This window comes from Mobula hypostoma, chromosome 11, assembly GCF_963921235.1.
Source record: "Mobula hypostoma chromosome 11, sMobHyp1.1, whole genome shotgun sequence".
NCBI classification, from domain to species: Eukaryota; Metazoa; Chordata; class Chondrichthyes; order Myliobatiformes; family Myliobatidae; genus Mobula; species Mobula hypostoma.
The window spans coordinates 113,804,315-113,826,173 of NC_086107.1; the positions used below are offsets into that span (position 1 = coordinate 113,804,315).

The 21,859-nt window shown below is 45.8% G+C and overlaps 1 protein-coding gene across 2 annotated transcripts in view; it reads left to right on the plus strand.

The window, feature by feature from the left end:
- LOC134354135 (caspase recruitment domain-containing protein 11-like) overlaps positions 1 to 21,859 on the plus strand; it is a 79,160-nt gene that overhangs the window by 42,475 nt on the left and 14,826 nt on the right. For both annotated transcript variants that reach the window (XM_063062936.1, XM_063062937.1), the window contains 8 exons: positions 4,225 to 4,256; positions 4,927 to 5,045; positions 6,611 to 6,663; positions 7,993 to 8,110; positions 10,696 to 10,858; positions 13,112 to 13,226; positions 16,376 to 16,616; positions 19,886 to 19,958. In XM_063062936.1, coding sequence (XP_062919006.1) covers positions 4,225 to 4,256; positions 4,927 to 5,045; positions 6,611 to 6,663; positions 7,993 to 8,110; positions 10,696 to 10,858; positions 13,112 to 13,226; positions 16,376 to 16,616; positions 19,886 to 19,958 — 914 coding nt within the window. The remainder of the gene's footprint in view (positions 1 to 4,224; positions 4,257 to 4,926; positions 5,046 to 6,610; positions 6,664 to 7,992; positions 8,111 to 10,695; positions 10,859 to 13,111; positions 13,227 to 16,375; positions 16,617 to 19,885; positions 19,959 to 21,859) is intronic.

Here is a 21,859-nt window from a genome sequence, read left to right on the forward strand (position 1 = left end):
CAAAATTAGCTTTGTAAAGATCCTTATATTTTTTAGTGATTATAACACCTAAATATCTAAAGGAATCCGTGACTTTGAAAGGAGTATTATCATATATAGAAAGAGATTCATTTAAAGGAAACAGTTCACTTTTACTAAAATTTATTTTATGTCCTGAAAAATCTCCAAATTCATTAAATAATTTTAGCAAGGCAGGAATAGATTCTTCGGGATTGGATATATAAACCAGTAAATCGTCAGCGTAAAGAGAAATCTTATGAATGGTCTTATTCACAAAAACCCCATAATTATCTTTAGCTTCACCAACAGCAATAGCAAGGGGTTCTAGTACTGTATTAAATTAAATAACAAAGGACTTAATGGACAACCTTGTCTTGTCCCCTGTGAAAGCTGAAAAAAGGGGATCTACAGTTATTAGTAATAACAGTAGCAATAGGAGTTTTATATATCATTCTAATCTAATTATTAAAATTAACACCAAAGCCAAAATTCTCTGAAACATTAAATAAATATTTCCATTCTACTCGATCGAACACTTTTTCAGCATCTAAAGAGACGACGCATTGTGGAGTTTTAAAAGAGGACGAATATATAATGTTAAATAATCTCTGAATGTTTGAAAAAGAATAACCACCCTTTATGAAGCCTGTTTGATCTTTAAAAATAATTTTACCCAAAATATTCTCCAACCGATTGGCCGTTATCTTTGACAGAATCTTAGCATCAACATTCAATAATGAAATAGGTCGAGATGAGGCACAAACAGTAGGATCTTTATCCTTTTTAAGAATTAAACAAATAGAAGCCTCATAAAAAGTAGAGGGTAAATCACCTTTCACAAAAGAATTCTTAAAGATTTCCAACATATATGGAGAAAGCAATTTTCCAAATTTTTTATAAAATTCCACAAGATAGCCATCAAGTCCAGGGGCTTTACCAGATTGCATTGAAAAAATAGCTTTATGAATTTCGGCTTCAGTGATTTGGGCATCAAGAGTTTTTTGATCCTCAACAGAAATTTGAGGAAAAGCAATCTTTTCCTAAGAAAGCATTCAGTTTAGAAGAATCTACTGGACATTGAGATTTATAAAGTTCAGTATAAAAATCTTGAAAAATCTTATTAATTTCTTCTTATTCCCAAGCCAGGATACCATCTTTCCTACGGATTTTCAAAATTTGCCTTTTGGCTCTAGCCGTTTTTAATTGAGATGCAAGCAGTTTGTTATTTTTATCTCCAAACATAAAATTGGCTCTTTAGCTTAAGCAAGTAGCCTTCAATGGGATGAGTTAATAATAGATTATATTGTGATTGAAGTTCCACCCTTTATTTGAATAAATCAGTATTAGGGGAGATTGCATAAATATTAACTAAGTCTTTAGTTTGTTTTGAAACCTTATCTAATTCTACTTGAGGCTGTTTTTTAAGCTGAGCTGAATAAGAAATGATCTGACCATGTAAAAATGCCTTAAATGTACCCCATATGATTAATTTAGACGTACCCCCATATTATTAAAAAGAAAAAATTATTTTATCTGGGTTTCAATGAAGCTGACAAAGTCAGAGTTCTGCAATAATGTCTGAGACATGCACCATGGTGGGTGGGCAAGGATGACATCATCAAATTCGAAAGACAAGAGTTTTTATTCTTTTATTGTTGAGCTACAGCGCCGAGTTCCAGCCCTTCGAGCCGCACTGCCCAGCAAGTTCCCTGATTTAATCCTAGCCTAATTATGGGACAATTTACAATGACTAATTAACCTACCAACCGGTATGTCTTTGGACTGTGGGAGGAGACTGGAGCACCCGGAGGAAACCCACATGGTCATGGGGAGAACGTACAAACTCCTTACAGGCAGCGGTGGGAATTGAACCTGGGTCACCTGTGCTGGCCACTACACTGCCATGCTGCCCTGTGCTGAGTGAAGTTGCCCGCACCGGTTCGGGATCCTGATGGTTGTAGGGTAATAACTGTTCCTGGACCTGGGGAGCCTTATGAAAATAAGTCGAGTAAGCTAGGGCCTTTCTCTTTGGAACAAAGGTGGTCGAGGGGCGACTTGATAGAGATGTATAAGATGCTAAGAGGCATAGATTGAGAGGGCACTCAGAGACTTTTTCCCAGGGCAGAAATGGCTAATATGTGGGGGCATTGTTTTAAGGTGATTGAAAAGATGTATAGATGGCCTTTTCACACCAAGAGTGGTGAGTGTGTGGAATACACTGCCAGGGAGGGTGGTAGAGGCAGATACATTAGCAGCAGTTAAGAAACCCTTGGATGGGCGCATGGCCGAAAGAAAAATGGAGAACTGTGCAGGAGGGAAGGGTTAAATTGATCTCAGAGTAGGTAAAAAGTCAGCAAAAGATCCTGGGCTGAAGGGCCTGTACTCTTCGATCTTCTGTTTTCTATGAATGGACCCAGTTATTGATGGTGGTGAGACATTAAGGCACAATCTGTGATCTAAGGAAAGCCTTACATTTCTATATCACCATCCACATTCATTTTCAGAGGCCCTTTTTTTACAGAAATTTACATATGTTTATTCACTAACAAAATACATATGATAATCAGGGGTTCACTAAACTATTTGCAATTGCAAATTAAAATTTGATTTCTATTAACTACGAACCATACAAGCCCCTGTGGTGGGCCACTGTTCTTGGAATTCTGCCACTGTGCCCATAGACACTGCGTGCTCCTCCTCCAAGGTCACCCGGGCACAGACGTAACCCTGGAGGAGGGGCAGGCAGTCTGCCTGGGCAAAGCCCACAATTGTCCAGCACCTGCACCCGTGAATAGTTCCAGAGGCCCTTTGCCGCAGTTGCTGTTGCAACTGGAAATGTAGCAGTCAAATTGTGCATAGCGAGATCCCACACCAAGTGTTGTGAGAGTGATCAGATACCCTGGAACTATGAAAGAGGGGCAAATATTGGCCTCAGCTGGGGACTTTTCCAATAGTTTCAAAATCTTTTGTATCTTCCTGAGAAAGATGGGGAGTATTAACACAAAATATCCCCAACCCTCCCTCCACTGCCCCCCTTGCATTACAAGATTCTCACCGTACTACAGTTAGCTGTCAGCATAGATGTTTGTGGAAGCAGAGAGATTTGAGCCCACAGCCCCACAGATTCAAAGGTCAAAATGAGCTACACCAGGAAATTGACACATTGCATGCAACTCCCACCTGACTGAAATCTCCGCTGAGGTCAGTGGTGTCGCTTCAAGAGGGAAACACAACTGATGTTCCTTCAGCTCCGACAGGGGTTTGGGGTTAGGTGTGATCCCGTGTTTGCCCGGATCCTGATGGGCTGAAAAGCTATCTTGAGTTTCCACAGAAATCCAGAGAATCTAGAGAAATTCAGTAGGAGGGTCAATCCAGAGAAAGATAATCTTACTGAAACCACAGCACAGAACAGAAAATTGTGCAGCAGATAAAGCAAGTTAGTGTTGTAGAGGGCAGCTTTGGCTGAAAATCACACCGGCTACAGGAGAGCAGTGTCCATCACCGAGGACACTCACCAGCCATGCCACACTGGCTTCTCATAGCTGTCATCAGGAAGGGGGTAGAGAAGCCTCCGGTCCCACACCACCATGTTGAAGAACAGTCTTACCCTTCGACCATCAGGTTCCTGATCCGGCGTGGAAAACTTCACTCACTCCCACAGTGAACTGATTCCACAATCTATGGACTCACACTTAAGAACTCCACAACTCTGTTCTTCATATTTATCGCTTTATTCCCTTTTATTTTGCATTTGCAGTTTGTTGTCTTTTACACATTGGTTGTTTCTCAGTCTCGTGTGTAGTTTTTCTTTGATTCCATTGTGCTTCTTTGTATTTATTGTGAATGCCCACAAGAAAATGAATCTCAGGGCAGTGAATGGTGACATGTATGTACTTTGGTAATAAATTTACTTTGAATGTTTCAGAGCTCCTGTTCAGGTAGAAAATGTTGAAGGAACTCAGCAGGTCAGTCAGCATCTACAGACAGGTATAAAGAGTCAATTTGTGGACCAAGTTCCTCCATCATGCTTATTCCCCTCCGTAGATGCTGCCTGACCTGCTGTGTTTTCCCAGCATTTTGTGTGTGCTGCTGAAGGTTTCCAGCGTCTGCAGAATTGCGTGTGTTTATGAACTACTGTTCACATAGTGACTGAGCAGACCTAACCAACTGGGGTCAGGCTAATTGCACTCCCACAGCAGTGATTTCTGTCCTTCTGATTCACAGAGAGTGAATGCGGTGAAGGAACGTCTGTGATGGTATGTCTCTTCTGATTTTAGCATGAAACCGCTTTGCGGGCAGCAACACATCGGGTTCACCTCTGCCACTTCACCTTGACTTTCTCCTTAATACTCGTTGTGGCCCTCACACATTACTGTCTACCTGCACTGTACTTTTTCTATAACTAGTGGAAAAAGCATTGGGGAGGAACCTGGGTCACCTCACTCTGGTGCCTCTCCTCCTTCTCTTTCTCCCATAGTCCACTCTCCTCTCCTATCAGATTCCTCCTTCTTCAGCCTTTTATCTCTTCCACCTATCACCTCCCAGCTTCTCACTTCATCCCACCTACCCACCTTCCCCCTCACCTGGCTTCAGCTGTCCCCTGCCAGCTTGTACACCTTCCCCTCCTCCCCACCCTCTTATTCTAGCTTCTTCGCCCTTTCCTTTCCAGTTTCAGAACAAAACGTTGACTGTTAATTCATCTCCATAGATGTTGCGTGACCTGCTGTGATCCTTTCACGTTTTGTGTGTGACCCTTAACCCATTTGTGCTTTTATTAATAACTCCACGCTGCTGACTCCCGGGATCCAGGAGAGGGGAGGGGAAGCCTTTCCTTCACTTCTCTCACTCCAGATAACAAATTGCCATTAAAAGTGGACATGGCAGAATGGGCTTACGCTGTTGTCCCTTCTCCTTTCTCTGTTGCAGGAAGTCCTCTGGCTGGACATCGAAAATGACCAGAACATCAACAGGTTCTCAATGATTCCCTTCCCACCTTGCAAGGCATCTTTGATGCGACGGATTAGAGACGAGGAACTCAGTAGCAGGTAATGCATTAACTGCCACTTGGCAAATGTACAGCTTGTTTGCATCGGAGACGCGGGTCCCAGCTCAGGTCAACCCCCAGACTCTTGGTACAGATTCCACCCTGCTCCCCGAATCTAAAGGTCCTTTGGTATTCATTGGGCAACAGCCTGGGAACTCTGTCCTCTTTGTTGACTTTGCTTGAGTTGAGAAAAATCACCAATCCAGTTTAGATATGGTGCCAAAGGGCTTGACTTTTTCATTGGTTGACCTCAGTTAGTAGGTCATGATAATAGTTTCTTCATTCAAAGTTCAAAGTAAACTTATTTCAAAGTACATTCATATCACCATATACAACCCTGAGAATCATTTTCCTGTGGGCATACTCAGCAAATCTATAGAATAGTAACTATAACAGGATCAATGAAAGATCAACCAGAGTGCAGAAGACAACACACTGTGCAAATGCAAATATCAATAAATAGCAAGAAATAATGAGAACACGAAATAATGAGATAAAGAGTCCTTAGGTGAGATGACTGGTTGTGGGAACATCTCAGTGGATGGGAGAGTGAGTGGGGAATGGAAGAAGAAGGTAGGGGGAAGGGGGTAAATTACTGCAAGTTAGAGAAATTGATATTGATGCCATCAGGTTGGAGGCTACCCAGATAGAACATAAGGTCCAGCTTCTCACTTCATCGCCCCTCCCCCACACACCGGGTTTCTCCTATCTCCTCCTACGTTATCCTCCTTTCCCAACAGCCTCCACCCCAGAACCTTCTTATTCTGCCTTCCTTTCCAGTCCTGATGAAGAGTGGCAGATTGAAACGTTGACTCTTTGTCCCTTCCACAGATGCTGACTGACCTGCTGGGTTCCTCCTGCATTTTGTATATGTAAATGACATGCATTTACTTATTTCTCCAAGGGTAAATGCAAGCAGGCTCTTTCTACTGAGGTTGGGTGGGACTACAACTAGACATCACAGGTTAAGGGTGAAAGGTGAAAAGTTTAAGGGAAACATGAGGAGAAACTTCTTCACTCAGAGGGCCAGGAGAGTGTGGAATGAGCTGCCAGCACAAGTGATATGCATGAGCTCGCTTTCAACATTTAAGAGAAGTCTGAATAGATACATGTATAGTAGGGGTATGGAGGGCTATGGTCCTGGTGAAGGCCTATGGGAGTAAGCAAGGACTAGATGGGCTGAAGGGCCTGTTTTTGTGCTGTACTTTTCTATAACTCATTCTTTTCACAAAACATTCCTGAGGGAGACTCAGCATTGCAGTGGAGCATTGGATTTGAATTCCTTTTGAATGATTCTATATTTATGTTCCGGCCAGAGTGTAATGATGTGTATGGGATGGCATGCAAATCAAGTTCAGTATGTATGACAGTAATAAACTAATTTATCAGATCACCAAGTTAGTGCTAAGGCCCTGGGTAAATAACAAGGTGAAGAGAGAGATTGGGCACTGAAGCTGGAGCTCAGCGGAATGAATGAGGTTCACAAGCTGATGTTTTGCCCCAGGTTCTTCATCCAGGTTGCCCAATGAGATTTTGTTCACCGTCTGCCTTTCTTTTCACACCCAGGTTCGAATTCAGGCCCCGCAGGAGCTCAAAGGATTTTGGCAACAGTTGTCCAGGTACCTGGCTACAAAAGTCTCTGAACATCCCAGGGGGTGGGTGGGGTGGAGAGGGTGGAGAACTGTGAACTCTGGAGTAGGAGCTGAAAATCCTCATCAACGGCACTCGTTCTGCACCCACCCCCGTTTCCTTTGGGCTTGATTTTAGCCTGAAACCCTGTGAAGGTGATGAACAACTAGTACTGTAAAGCGTTGCACCATGCTGTGCCCCCCCATTTCAGTGTGCAGTGTTCCATAATCATCATCATATTTATTATCACTTGTTTATAAAGCGTCACGGTAGTGTAGTGGTTAGCACAATGCTTTACAGTACCGGCAACCCAGGTTCAATTCCCACTGCTGCCTGTAAGGCGTTTGTACATTCACCCCGTGACCGCGTGGGTTTCTTCCGCGTGCTCTAGTTTCCTCCCAAAGTCCAAGGACATAGGTTAGTTGGTCATGGTAAATTGTCCTGTGATCAGACTGGGGTTAATTCAGGATGCTGGAAGGTACAGCTCGAAAGACTGGAAGGGCTTATATATTGAAATGTATTGGTTTGCAGCAGTGGTCGAGAATCAGCATCTCTCTTTTTCCATTCACCATCTGGGTCCCCTCCTCCTTCCCTTTCTCCGATGGTCCATTCTCCTCTCCTCTCAGATTTCTTCTGCTTTAGCCCTTTACCTCTCCCACCCCTCACCTCCCAACATCTCACCTTATCCCTCCCTCCCCCACCCAGCCGCCTGGTCTCACCTATCAACTTCCACTTTGTACCCTTCCCCCTCCCCTCCACTTTCTTCTTCTGGCTTCTACCCCGCTACCTTCCTCCTCAGCCTGAAGTATCGACTGTTTATTCCTCTCCATAGATGCTATCTGACCTGCTGAGTTCCTCCAGCATTTTCTGTGTGTTACACAGGAAATCCGTCTGTCTGTGGTAACCCATTCGCACTCTAGCTTTGTTTCAAATCCATCACCTGCTCCATTATTTTGCCTCCTGTAATTGTATTCTTTTTCTCCTTGGTTCACACTTATCATCTGTGAAGTCAGTAGCATGTGCCCTGTGCCCAGGAAAGCCCAAGCTCTCCCTTCTTTACAGCCTACCTTTTGGTCACCTCCCCTAAGGTGCTTTCCTCTGAGCCACCCCAGGGTGGGCGGCACTGCGGTGCAGTGGGTAGAGTGACACCTCCCAGTTCCAGAGACCCCGGTTCGATCCTGACCTCTGGTGGTGTGTGTGTTTGTGTGTGTGTGTGTGTCTGTGTGTGGAGTCTGCCAAATATCATGAGAAAATATCATGACAAAATGCTTCAAGTGCATTCATTGGCACCATCAAAGCCTCAGCTGTTTGCTCTGCAGATCAAATTCAAAACCTGTGCTTATCGTCCACTACTGGCTCCGAGAGGAATCTCTTGTCCCCATATTCGAAGACAATGGCCGGGGCATCAAACAGTGTCAGAGTCGGCAGTGACAGGAGGTAACTCACGGACTATGCTCCACCCCTCGCACGCCCTCAGCCTCACCGATACTGTGCATTCCCCCTCTGTCCTTCACTTCGACCATCACCGTCCTCCTCACCTCTCCATCCATCCACCCTTCATCCTCCAAAGCCCTCTCCTCCTCCAGCCCTCAAACACCCTCCATTCCTCCATCCATCACCTATCCCTCCACCTGTCACCATCACCCTCTGCCCCTCCATTAGTCCACACCTCACCCGCTCCCACCAAACACCCCTCCTGCTCCAAGCCTCAACCACCCTCCGCCCAACACCCCCCAACTCTCTGGCATCTCCACTGATCAACCACCCTCATGATGTTCCTCCACTCACCCTACTCCTGAACCTCTCAATGACTCCCTCCAACCCTCCACACGTCTAACCCTCAACCACCTCCTCCAGCCATCTGCCATAGAAACCATAGAAACTACAGCACAGAAACAGGCCTTTTGGCCCTTCTTGGCTGTGCCGAACCATTTTCTGCCCAGTCCCACTGACCTGCACATGGACCATATCCCTCCATACACCTCCCATCCATGTATCTGTCCAATTTATTCTTAAATGTTAAAAAAGAACCTGCATTTACCACTTCGTCTGGCAGCTCATTCCATACTCCCACCACTCTCTGTGTGAAGAAGCCCCCCTAATGTTCCCTTTAAACTTTTCCCCCCTCACCCTTAACCCATGTCCTCTGTTTTTTTTTCTTCCCTTGCCTCAGTGGAAAAAGCCTGCTTGCATTCACTCTATCTATACCCATCATAATTTTATATACCTTTATCAAATCTCCCCTCATTCTTCTACGCTCCAGGGAATAAAGTCCTAACCTATTCAACCTTTCTCTGTAACTGAGTTTCTCAAGTCCCGGCAACATCCTTGTAAACCTTCTCTGCACTCTTTCAACCTTATTAATATCCTTCCTGTAATTTGGTGACCAAAACTGAACACAATACTCCAGATTCGGCCTCACCAATGCCTTATACAACCTCATCATAACATTCCAGCTCTTATACTCAATACTTTGATTAATAAAGGCCAATGTACCAAAAGCTCTCTTTACGACCCTATCTACCTGTGACGCCACTTTTAGGGAATTTTGTATCTGTATTCCCAGATCCCTCTGTTCCACTGCACTCCTCAGTGCCTTACCATTAACCCTGTATGTTCTACCTTGGTTTGTCCTTCCAACGTGCAATACCTCATACTTGTCTGTATTAAACTCCATCTGCCATTTTTCAGCCCATTTTTTCAGCTGGTCCAAGTCCCTCCGCAGGCTCTGAAAACCTTCCTCACTGTCTACTACACCTCCAGTCTTTGTATCATCAGCAAATTTGCTGATCCAATTTACCACATTATCATCCAGATCATTGATATAGATGACAAATAACAATGGACCCAGCACTGATCCCTGTGGCACACCACTAGTCACAGGCCTCCACTCGGAGAAGCAATTCTCTACCACCACTCTCTGGCTTCTTCCATTGAGCCAATGTCTAATCCAATTTACCACCTCTCCATGTATACCTAGGGACTGAATTTTCCGAACTAACCTCCCATGCGGGACCTTGTCAAAGGCCCTTCATCCTCCAACCCCTTTACCTGTCACTGTCACCCCTCGCCCTCCAACCCCTCCATCCAATACCTCTCACTCTCCAACCCCTCCACCCATTACCCCTCACCCTCTACCCCTCCACCCATTACCCTCACCCTCTACCCCTCCACCCAATACCCCTCACTCTCCAACCCCTCCACCCATCACCCCTCCACCCTTTACTCCTCCACCCTTTACCCCTCCACCCATTACCCCTCACCCTCTACCCCTCCACCCATTACCCCTCACCCTGCAACCCCTCACCCATTACCCCTCACCCTCCAACCCCTCCACCCTTTATCCCTCATCCTCTACCCCTCCACCCATTACCCCTCACCCTCCAACCCCTCCACCCATTACCCCTCACCCTCTACCCCTCACCTTCCAACCCCTCACCCATTACCCCCCACCCTCCAACCCCTCCACCCTTTACCCCTCACCCTCCAACCCCTCCAGCCATTACCCCTCACCGTCTACCCCTCCACCCATTACCCCTCACCCTCTACCCCTGCACCCATTACTTCTCACCCTCCAACCCCTCCACCCATTACCCCTCACCCTCTAACCCCTTCACCCATTAGCCCTCACCCTCTACCCCTCCCCATTACCCCTCCACCCATTTATCTCACCCTCCAACCCCTCACCCTCTACCCCTCACCCTCCAACTCCTCCACCCTTTACCCCTCACCCTCTACCCCTCACCCTCTACCCACCCATTACCCTCGCCCTCCAACCCCTCCACCCTTTACCCCTCCACCCATTACCCGTCACCCTCCAACCCCTCCACCCATTACCCCTCACCCTCTACCTCTCCACCCATTATCCCTCACCCTCTACCCCTCCACCCATTACCCCTCACCCTCTACCCCTCCACCCATTACCCCTCACCCTCTACCCCTCCATCCATTACCCCTCACCCTCTAGCCCTCCCCATTACCCCTCCACCCATTACTGCTTACAGGTTTTGTTCTTGGTGCAGGGCACATTTTCTGTCGTTGTCTTTGCCGGACCTCAGCAACGTCAAGCACGAGCATGAACGCATCCTCAGTGAACTCACTGTCGTCAGGGGTGATGCGGCCTCCATCTTGGACAACCCCGAGCATCAAGGCTTGGAGCCAGAGCAGGGCTACAAACTACTGGGGGTGAGTCAGACTTTTAGGTTTCTGATGTTTCAAAAAGGTTCTTTTAGAAGTTGAGAAGGAAGTGCAAAACGTATTGATTCATGATCGTTTTATTAAGCATTGATAGAAAAAGGGAACTGAAAGTGCTAGAGTGTTAACTGTGAAGGGAAAGTTGAGATTAAAATTGCACCTATACATACCACACAGATAAGGAAAATTTCATTCAAATTTATAAATAAGCATTAACCAATTAGAAAGGTATTATTTAAATACTGCAGCAGCAAGTTAAGACCATAAGATACAGGAGCAGAATGAGGCTATTCGGCCCATCAGATCTGCTCTGCCATTTCGTCATGGCTGACCCAGTTCCCTCTCAGCCCCAATCTCCTGCCTTCTCCCCGTATCCCTTCATGCCCTGACCAATCAAGAATCTATCAGCCTATGTTTTGAATATACCCAAAGACACAGCTGCTTGTGGAAACAAATTCCACTGATTAACTACTCTCTGGCTAAAGAAATTCCTCCTCATCACCTCTCTAAATGGATGTCCCTCTATTCCAAGGCTGTGTCCTCTGGTCCTAGACGCCCCTACTATAGTAAATATCCTCTCCACATCCACTTTATCAAGGCCTTTCAACATTCAATAGGTTTCAATGAGATCCCCCTCATTCTTCTAAACTTCAGCAAGAAGCCATCAAGTGCTCCTTATCTGACAAGACTTTCAATCCCAAAATCATTTTCATGAACCTCCTTTGAACCCTCTCCAATGTCAGCACATCCTTTCTTACATAAGGGGCCAATGAGAAAACACTTATTCAAGTGATCAGGACAAAGAGTTTCCAGAGTTCTCCAGAATTATACTTTGTACAGCCACCAGAGGCACATTAAAACTGTTAAACATATAAGAACTACTTAAAATACAAGCAGATAATGAATTGTAAAACTGCAAAGAAAATAACAATTAAACAGTCGAATCTAAGAATTAAATAGTCGAATTCAACAGTGCCAGGGTCTCACTGCCCATCTATCCCTATATTGGTCAACTATCCTCCAGCCTCTACTCGTTAGTGCTGAACAATAAACTCTGGTGTTGCCAGTGACTCCCAAGTAATGATGACGATAACGATAATGATTAGCTTTAGTTTTCACAAGAATACCTACGCATCCACCAACAAAAGGACTGGCACTGCCCAATCACCACCAATAACAGGACTGGCACTGCCCAATCATCCACCAGTAACAGGACTGGCACTGCCCAATCATCCACCAATAACAGCTCTGGCATTGCCCAATCATCCACCTCACAGCACACTTTCAACCCACAATATCTGTGGGCATGTCTCACCATTGCAAAGGAGAAAGATTCACTTTATCACATGGGCATCAAAGTATCGAAAAGCGTTTGCATCAACAACCAGCACGGTCCGAGGATGTGCTGGGGCAGCCTGCCAGTGTCACCGTACAATTGGCACCAACACGGCATGCCCAAAGTTTACTACCCTAACCTGTATGTCTTTGTATTGTGGAGAAATCCGGAGGACCCGCAGGAAATTCATACAGTCATGGGAAAACATACAAACTCCTTACAAACAACGGTGGGAATTATTATGATCCCTGGCGCTGTATAAAGTGTTAAGCTAACTGCCAGGGTACCGTGCCACATTACCTGCCACTATGCCACCCAACACACAGATTCTGAGTTTAAACCTGTTCGTTGGTTTCCCGGGACATAAGACACTGAAAATGTTGGAACAAAATATAGAACATAAAAGAGGACAGGACAATGTTGTGCCGGATGGTGGTTAGCGCGACACTGTTACAGCTCGGGACGTCGGAGATCAATCCAGCATCCTCTGTAAGGAGTCTGTCCTCTCCGTGGAATGCGTGGGTTTGCTCCGGGTGCTCCGGTTTCCTCCTGCAGTCGAAGGACGTGCCGGTTAGTAGATTTATTGTCCTGTGCTTAGTTTAGGGCTAAATCGGGGGTTGCTGGGGATTGCCGGGCAGTGCGGCTCGAAGGTCTGGAAGGGCCAACTCCATACTGTATCTCTGAAATGAAATAGGTAAATAAATGGCTGCTGCAGGTTGTCCCAGCCATCTGGGTGAGTGGTGTAACCTGGGGAAGGTAAGGGGAGGGTAACATGGATCAAGGTATAACAGAGATCAACGGTACCCAATGGGCCAAGAGGATGTATCCCATTAGGCGTAGCTGGGCTCAGATCACAGAGTTAAGTGGGTGAATTTTTGGACTCATCCTGTGTTTGAACGTTTCCTCAGCTGGACAAGGAAAACGAGCAGGGGACCATGCTGCCAAACTGTGCCGGACAGGGAACCTTCTGGGCCGTGCACCATTGTGCTTTGCCAGATCCCCTTCAGTTCCAGCCAACCAATGGTAAGTGGGTCAGGAACGTGCCCATAGTTTCCTCCTGGAAGCCATCTTTGGTTGATCCTCTCGCCTTTGGCAACTGTGCCTTTGGTACATAAATCCTCTCCAAATACTGTTTTGTCACAAGGTGCATCACCTGAAAACAGATGGTTATCGAAAGCTACCTCTGACCAGCCTATTGTCTTTATGGTCCCATGTGGCTTAGTCTTCAACTCAGGGTCACGTAGTGTTGAAACGGGGTCTTCATCCCCACTGATCCACACCAACCAAAATTCCTATTCAAGATAGCCCAATTTACCCATATTTGGACCATTTCCCTCGATACCTTTCCTATCCATGTACCTGTCCAAGTCCCTTTTGAATATTAATCGTGTTTTTGCCTCAAACACTTCCTCTGGCAGCTTATTCCACATGCCAATTCTAACTGGCTGTATCGCCATCTGGTATGGAGAGGGGCTACTGCGCAGGATCGAAATAGGCTGTAGAGAGTTATAAACTTCGTCAGCTCCATCACGGGCACTAGCCTCTGTAGTATCTAGGATATTTTCAAGGAGCGATGCCTCAAAGCAGCGGTGTCCATTATTAAGGACCCCATCACCCATTCCCTCTTCTCATTGCTACCTTCAGGAAGGAGATACAGAGGTCTGAAGTCTCAATGTTTCAGGAACAGCTCCTTCGCCTCTGCCATTTGATTTCTGAATAGTCATTGAACCCATGAACACTACAACCCGGATTTTATTTTTATTTTTGCAATACTTATCTAATTTAACTAGATATATTATAATTCACATTCTTTCTTTCTTTTTAAATCTTTTTATTTTCAAAATCATAAACTCAATAACAAAGATGGTACAAAGAGATTGGAATAATCTTAATCAGCATATACAAAACGGATTTTAAGTAACATAGATATAAAAGACTTCCAAACTCATAAAAAAAAGAAATAAAAAGAAAAAACATATATAAACAAAAAAAAATCCCCAAAAGAAAACGAGAAAAAAAAACAAAAAAAGAGAACGAAACAGGGCTAGACCAATATCTTGTTTCAGACACGTTCAGTAATCTCGTCAACTCCGCTCCTCTAATCATATAATTTTATAGTTTAAGTTTAAAAAAAAGATTCGGAAAGGTCGGATTTCACATTTTTTTCTTTACCATTATGTATTGCATTGGACTACTGCTGCAAGGACAACAAATTCCACACCGTATGCCAATGATATTAAACCTGATTCTGATTCTGATACTGACCACCCTCTGGTTAAATTTCTCCACCTCCACTCTCTCCTCTCACCTTAAACTTGTGCCCTCTGGTTCTTGATTCGCTGAACAGGACAGTGTCCATTCATCAGCCAATGCTCCTCACACCTCTGTGAGATCATCCCTCATTCTTCTATACTCCAATGGACAAAATTCCAACCTGCTCAGCCCACTCCTTAAGTCACTCCCATCAGTTCTGGCAACAACTTTGTAAATTGTCTCTCTACTCTTTCCAGCTTAGTGGCATCCCTCTTACAACAGGGGTGACCAAATGCCCCAATATTCACAATATTCCAGATATGAACTCAGCCACGTCCTGTACAATTCCAACTTAGCATCCCAAATTCTGAATGCAATGCCCTGGCCAAACATGTCTGCTTGCTGTTGCTTGGACATGTGTATGTAGAACATAGAAGAGTGCAGCACAGGAACCAGCCCTTTGGCCCTCAATGTTGTATCAAACCAGCTTAAACAGTAAATCAAACAATCCCAAACACTATTCTCTCCTCCCTACACACTGTCCATATCCCTCCATCCATGTGCCTCTCTAAACATCTCCTAAAAGCCTCTAATGTATTTGCCTCTACCACCACACCAGGCAGCACATTCCAGGCATCCACCTCTCTGAGTAAAAACTTACCCCTCACATCCCTTTTGAACCTAATCCCTTTCACCTTCAATGTATGCCCTTAATGGTATTAGATATTTCAACCCTGGGAAACAGATACTCCCTGTCTGCTCTAGCTATGCCTCTCACAATTCCTCATTTCAAGAGGAATAGTGTATAAGAGTAAAGAAGAGTTGATGAGGCTCTATTGGGCACTGGTGAGACCTCATTTGGAATACTGCGTGCAGTTTTGGGCCCCCTATCTTAGAAGGGAGGTTCTGATGTTGGAGAGAGTTCAGAGAAGATTTACGAGGATGATTCCTGGAATGCAGGGGCTAACATATGAGGAGCGTTTGTCGGCTCTTGGACTGTATTCATTAGAGTATAGAAGAATGAGAGGGGATCTCGTAGAAACATTTCAAATGTTGAAAGGATTGGACAGAGTAGATGTGGAAAGGCTGCTTCCCTTGGTGGGCGAGTCCAGGACAAGAGGCCACAGTCTTAGAATTAGAGGGTACCCATTTAAAACAGAGATGAGGAGAAATTTTTTTAGCCAGTGGGTCATGGATTTATGGAATTCGTTGCCACATACAACTGTGGAGGCCCGATCATTGAGGATGTTCAAGGAGGAGATTGATAGGTATCTACTTAGTCAGGGTATCAAGGGATATCGGGAAAAAGCCGGAAGTTGGAACAAGATGGGAGAATAGTTTAGCTCATGGTGGAGTGGCAGAGCAGACTCGATGGGCCGAATGGCCTACTTCTGCTCCTTTGCCTTGTGATCTTGTGATCTTATAAACCTCTATCAGATCTCCCCTCAGCCTCCGCTGCTCCAGAGAAAACAACCCAAGTTTATCCAGCCTCTCATGATAGCACATGCCCTCTAAACCAGGCAGCGTCCTGGTAAACCTCTTCTGCACCCTCTCCAAAGCCTCAACATCCTTCCTACAGTGGGGCGATCAGAACTGTACGCAATACTCCAGATGTGGCCTAGCCAGAGTCTATAAAGTTGCAGCATAACCTGGTGACTTTTGAACTCAATGTTTTGACTAATGAAGCAAGCATTCTGCAAGCCTCTTAACCACCTTACTGACTTGTGCAGCCACTTTGAAGGAGCTATGAACTCAAATCCCTGGATCTCTCTGCTCAGCAACACTGTATATGGACAATGTTGTATGAACAGTGCACACGTGTGTCAACGGGCTGGTGGCCAATTCACCCTCCTCAGTCACTATCTGCTCTGTGCCAAAAGCTCCTTCCTCCACACCAGTAATAATTTGTGGATGTCCAGCCTACAGGATGCTCCACAGGGTGTTGCAGGACGACGAGCGACTGAATGAAGACTCCTTCTACATCCGAGTGAACCTCAATATTCTGGGACAGGTGGACAGCTGCTCCTTGCAGGTGAAGTGTGATGAGATTTTGCACGTGTTGGACACCGAGTGCCATTCAGGCAGCGAGTGGCTCTGTGCTCGCGTGGACCCAGTCACTATGCAGGACCTAGAGCAAGGAACCATTCCCAGCTATAACAGGTACAGTGGTGTGGGAGACTTCCAAAACTTATCAGCAACACCACGTCAGTGTCTATGACCTGCAGGTATTTTATTCAAAGGAGTATTGTTTTTTTGTTGTTGTGGAGGGATCAGAAACTACTGCAACTTCTCCTAATAATCGTAGGTTGGTTTCTCCAGAAACAAAAGTGGAGTAAGTGGAGTCAACGTATCGGGTCAGAGGCCTCTGCTCAGAATGAGAGGTGGGTCGGGGGGTGGGGTGGGGAGGAGTGAGGTGTGTGGCCAAGGAGGACAGGTTATAACAGGTCAGGAGATAACTCCACATAAATCCTGTACCACAAAATGGTTGAAAAGATTAATCGACAGGATTCTACTTTCCTGTGACAGCACCTACTAATCTAAACATTGTTGGAATGTGGGAGGAAACTAGAGAGGAAAACCACATGGTCACGGGGAAAATGTACAAACTCCTTGCAGAGGGCAGCAGAATTGAATCTGGTTCACTTGCACTGTAATAGTGTTCTGCTGACCGGCACGCCATTGCACTGACGTAACACCTCAAGGGTAATTAGGGATGGATTACTAAATGCTGGCTCAGCTCAAGAGGACCACAACCTTGTCGTGGTTTGGAGGCTTGCAGGCCTCAGTGACCCAGAGAGCTATATTGCTTTGTGCTTTGGCTCTTATTGGGGTCACCCATGCCAAGCAGGTCAAAGGGCAGTGGCCAGACTAAGAGTGGTCCTCCAGTCCTCTGGGTTCAGGGGTTCAGCTCAGGCCAAACAACACTTACTGGTGAAAAAACGGTTATTATGGAAACAGCAATGAAGAATCCTTCTATGCCTGAATGGCAAAGGACTTACAGAGGTGGAGGACCTTATTTCTGCCCTATGTAGCACCAAGTGAAGTGGGCAGTAAGTCAGCCCATAAGACCATAAGACAAAGGAGCTGAAGTTGGCCATTCGGCCCATCGAGTCTGCTCCGCCATTTTGTCATGAGCTGATCCATTCTCCCATTTAGTCCCACTCCCCCGCCTTCTCACCATAACCTTTGATACCCTGGCTACTTAGACACCCACATGACTTGACCAAACAGAGGACAGGTAAATCACAGAGACTGAAATCGGAAATGCTGGGAGAACTCAGGCAGTCAGTATCTGTGGAAGGAGAATTCAGTCAAGTATCGGGTCAAAGGCCCTTCCTCAGAATGAGAGGTGGGTTTGGGGGGGTGGTGCCGCGGGGAGGAGTGAGGTATATGGCCAAGGATGACAGGTTATAACAGGTCAGGATATAAGGAGCATAGGTACTGACCTTCAGAAGACAGGTGTCAGAAATAGGGTGAAATAAGACCACAAGATATAGGAGCAGAATTAGGCCATTAGGCCCATTGAGTCTGCTCTGCTATTCCATCATGGCTGATTCACTTTCCCTCTCAGCCCCAATCTTCTGCTTTCTCCCCATATCTCTTGATTCCCTGACTAATCAAGAATCTATCAACCGCTGCCTTAAATATACCCAATGACCTGGCCTCCACAGTTGCCTGTGGCAACAAATTCCACTGATTCACCACTCCCTGGCTAAAGAAATTCCTCCTCATCTCCGTTCTAAAAAGAGATGCCCCTCTATTCTGAGGCTGCGTCCTCTGGTCTTAGACTCACTCACCAAAGAAAACAGCCTCTCCACATCCACTCTAACGAGGCTCTTCAACATTCAATAGGTGTCAATGAGCTCACCCCCTCATTCTTCTGAATTCCAGTGAGTACAGGCCCAGAGCCGTCAAACGCTCTTCATATGATAAGCCTTTCAATCCCAGAATCATTTTCGTGAAAATGAAAAAGGACAAAATCAGAGAACAGTTACCTGAATTTGGAAAGTACCAGTATTAATTGCATGATAGGATATTATATTACTTTCTCGTACTGATGAAGGTTCTTGGCCTAAAACATTATCTGGCCATTTCCCTCCATAACTGCAGCCTGACCCGCCAAGTTCCTCCAGTGTCTTTGCGTGCTGCACAAAGTATTGGTTATATTCCTTATATTCCGTCTGGGTAGCCTCCAACCTGATGGCATGAACATTGACTTCTCTAACTTCCGCTAATGTCCCACCTCCCCCTCGTACCCCATCCGTTATTTATTTATATACACACATTCTTTCTCTCTCTCTCCTTTTTCTCCCTCTGTCCCTCTGACTATACCCCTTGCCCATCCTCCCCCTTTTCCTTCTCCCTGGGCCTCCTGTCCCATGATCCTCTCATATCCCTTTTGCCAATCACCTGTCCAGCTCTTGGCTCCATCCCTCCCCCTCCTGTCTTCTCTTATCATTTTGGATCTCCCCCTCCCCCTCCCACTTTCAAATCTCTTACTAACTCTTCCTTCAGTTAGTCCTGACGAAGGGTCTCGGCCCAAAACATCAACTGTACCTCTTCCTAGAGATGCTGCCTGGCCTGCTGCGTTCACCAGCAACTTTGATGTGTGTTGCAAGGTATTAGTTCTCCAGTTTCCAGTCCCCTCTACGGCTGTGGAGGAGGCTGCGGAGAGATAGGTCGGAATGGGATTGAGAATTACAGTGGCGGGCAATGGGGTGCTCGGGATCCTCCTTGGTGACTGATCGCAGTTGCTCTGCAAAGTGGTTTGCCCAGTGTAGAGGAGGCAACATTGTGGATACAAAATGCAGCACGGTAGGATGGAAGGAATGCAAGAAGTCTAGTCAGAGCCCATAGAGGAGTGTGGAGGAGATGTAGTGAAGGGTGGACAGAAAGAAATGGTGGGCAGTATACTCTGGGCACGTGGCCAAGTGGTTAAGGCATTGGACTAGCGATCTGAAGGTCATGAGTTCGAGCCCCACCCGAGGCAACGTGTTGTGTCCTTGAGCAAGGCACTTAATCACACATTGCTCTGCGACGACACTGGTGCCAAGCTGTATGGGTCCTAATGCCCTTCCCTTGGACAACATCGGTGTCGTGGAGAGGGGTGACTTGCAGCATGGGCAACTGCCGGTCTTCCATACAACCTTGCCCAGGCCTGCGCCCTGGAGAATGTAGACTTTCCAGGCGCAGATCCATGGTTTCGCAAGACTAACGGATGTCTTTATTTGTACTCTGGGTGTTCCAGTTTCCTCCCACTGTCTAAAGATGTACCCATTGGTAGGTTAATTGTTCATTGTAAAATTGTCCCATTATTAGGCCAGGGTTAACTCGGGGGTTGCCGGTGACACAGCTCATTTGGCCGAAACGGCCTATTCCACACTGTATTTCTAAATAAGTAAGTAAATAAATAAATCTATTTGTTTCAGAGCTCATCAGCTACTCATGGTAAAAATTCACGCACTGATTGGAAATTTCCAGAAGAACGGAAGAGCAAAAAAGGTATTTTGTCAGAAAATTGTGGCTGAGGTGCATGAATTGTGTGGCTAGGCCTCAGGTCAAATGGGGGCTTGCACACAGGACATAGATCAATACAGCCCACAGGCCCATGATGCTTTCAGCTAATCGACCAACCAGTATCCGGTTTAATATATCATGAAGTTTGTTGTTTTGCAGAAGCAGTACATGGCAATACACAATAAAAACTATAAAGCACAAGAAAAATAGATTTGAAAGTTAAATTAAGTAAGCAGTGCAATAAGGGAGCAAAGAAGACGTTGAGGTTATGCTTTGTTCTCATTGCCACCATCAGGAAGGAGGTACAGGAGTCTGAAGTCACACACTCAACGATTCAGGAACAGCTTCTTCCCCTCTGACATCTGGTTTCTGAATGGACATTGAAACCATGAACACTACCTCACTGCTTCTTTATTTCTATTTTTGCACTACATTTTTAAATATTTTACATACATGCTCATTATCATCCACAGCTTTTCTCAGTTATTTGGTATTGCATTGCACTGCTGCTGCAAAGACCACAGATTTCATGACATATGCCGGTGATATTAAACCTGATTCTGATTCAATGGAATGAGTGGTCTGTGTAGGAAAGAGCATCCCAGCTCTCCAGTTGATCCAGAATTATGTTGGGAAGAGCATAAACACAAGGTACCTCCATAAGAAGAGACTGAAGGCAACTGAAATAGATCTGTTGTACTAAATAATATTGATGGTCTCTGCCCTGCCAAGCACCTTAAGGATGCTGAAGCCTTGTAGGTATTTACATGTGGTCAGACTTTCTGTCCCTGTCACCCAGTGGGTCCCAGTCCACTATCACCAGAGCTTCAGAATAGATGGCTCTTGTTCGAAAGGGCCTCAAACTGAAACTCCCCCTTTAACTTGAAAAGTCAACTTTTCAGCCAAGCAGCTGGCCCCGGCAATGATCTCATCATCACCGAACGGGCAACGGATGGCACCCTGCTTTGGAGTTCAGAGTTCAGTTCTGACGTCCTCTGTAAAGAGTCCCTACGTTCTCGGCATGGAATGTGCAGTTTTTCTCCAGGTGCCCTTGTTTCCTCCCACCGGCCAAAGACAATGCCGGTTAATAGGTTAATTGGTCATTGTAAATTGTCCCGTGATTAATTTAGGGTTAAATCGGGGTTTGCTGGGTGGCGTGGCTCAAAGGACCGGAAGGGGCTACTCTGTGCTGTATCTCTAAATAAATAAAAATAAACATAGTCAGCACAACATTGTGGGCCGAATGGTCTGTATGTTGTACTCTATCTAAGGATATCATCACTGGGGTTTTAAAGCATCTTCCCACCCTCCCACCCAGTTCTAGAGTCTCAATCTCCTACCACTGTGCAGCTGGAAAAAATGCTATCTAAAACAGTCCCCCCACCACAATATTTTGATAAATTATGGTAACTCTAAGACCTCACTTAGTGGCATCTTTGCTGGGCTGTTGTTGACCACCTCTCTGGGAGACACACTGACATGCAGTCAAATGGCGCTCTCTCCCCGGTACCAGGTAGTACAGCTACTAGGACCTGGTGTTTCAATCCCTATGGTAAGTTGGCACTCTCGATGTTGGCAGTGGGTTTGGAGAGGTGACAAGGAGCGAGAGTAGGTACGTCATCAGGGTCATCAGGTGGGCACCCTCCTTCTTTGACTTTTCATTGATAAGCTCACAACATCTCCAGAGGGCTCAGCAGGGCTACCTGGCGTCCCAGATACACCCCCCTCAGTTCTATACCCTCCTGCCCTCATCTTGCAGCCCAGTTGTTGTCTTTCCTTTTAATCCAAATCCAATTGCTGCTTTCTTCTGCTGCATTTGACAAGGACTTGATTGTTTGTTGGAGGGAGTGACCCCTCACCCCCATCTTCTTTAATAGACTGGTTGT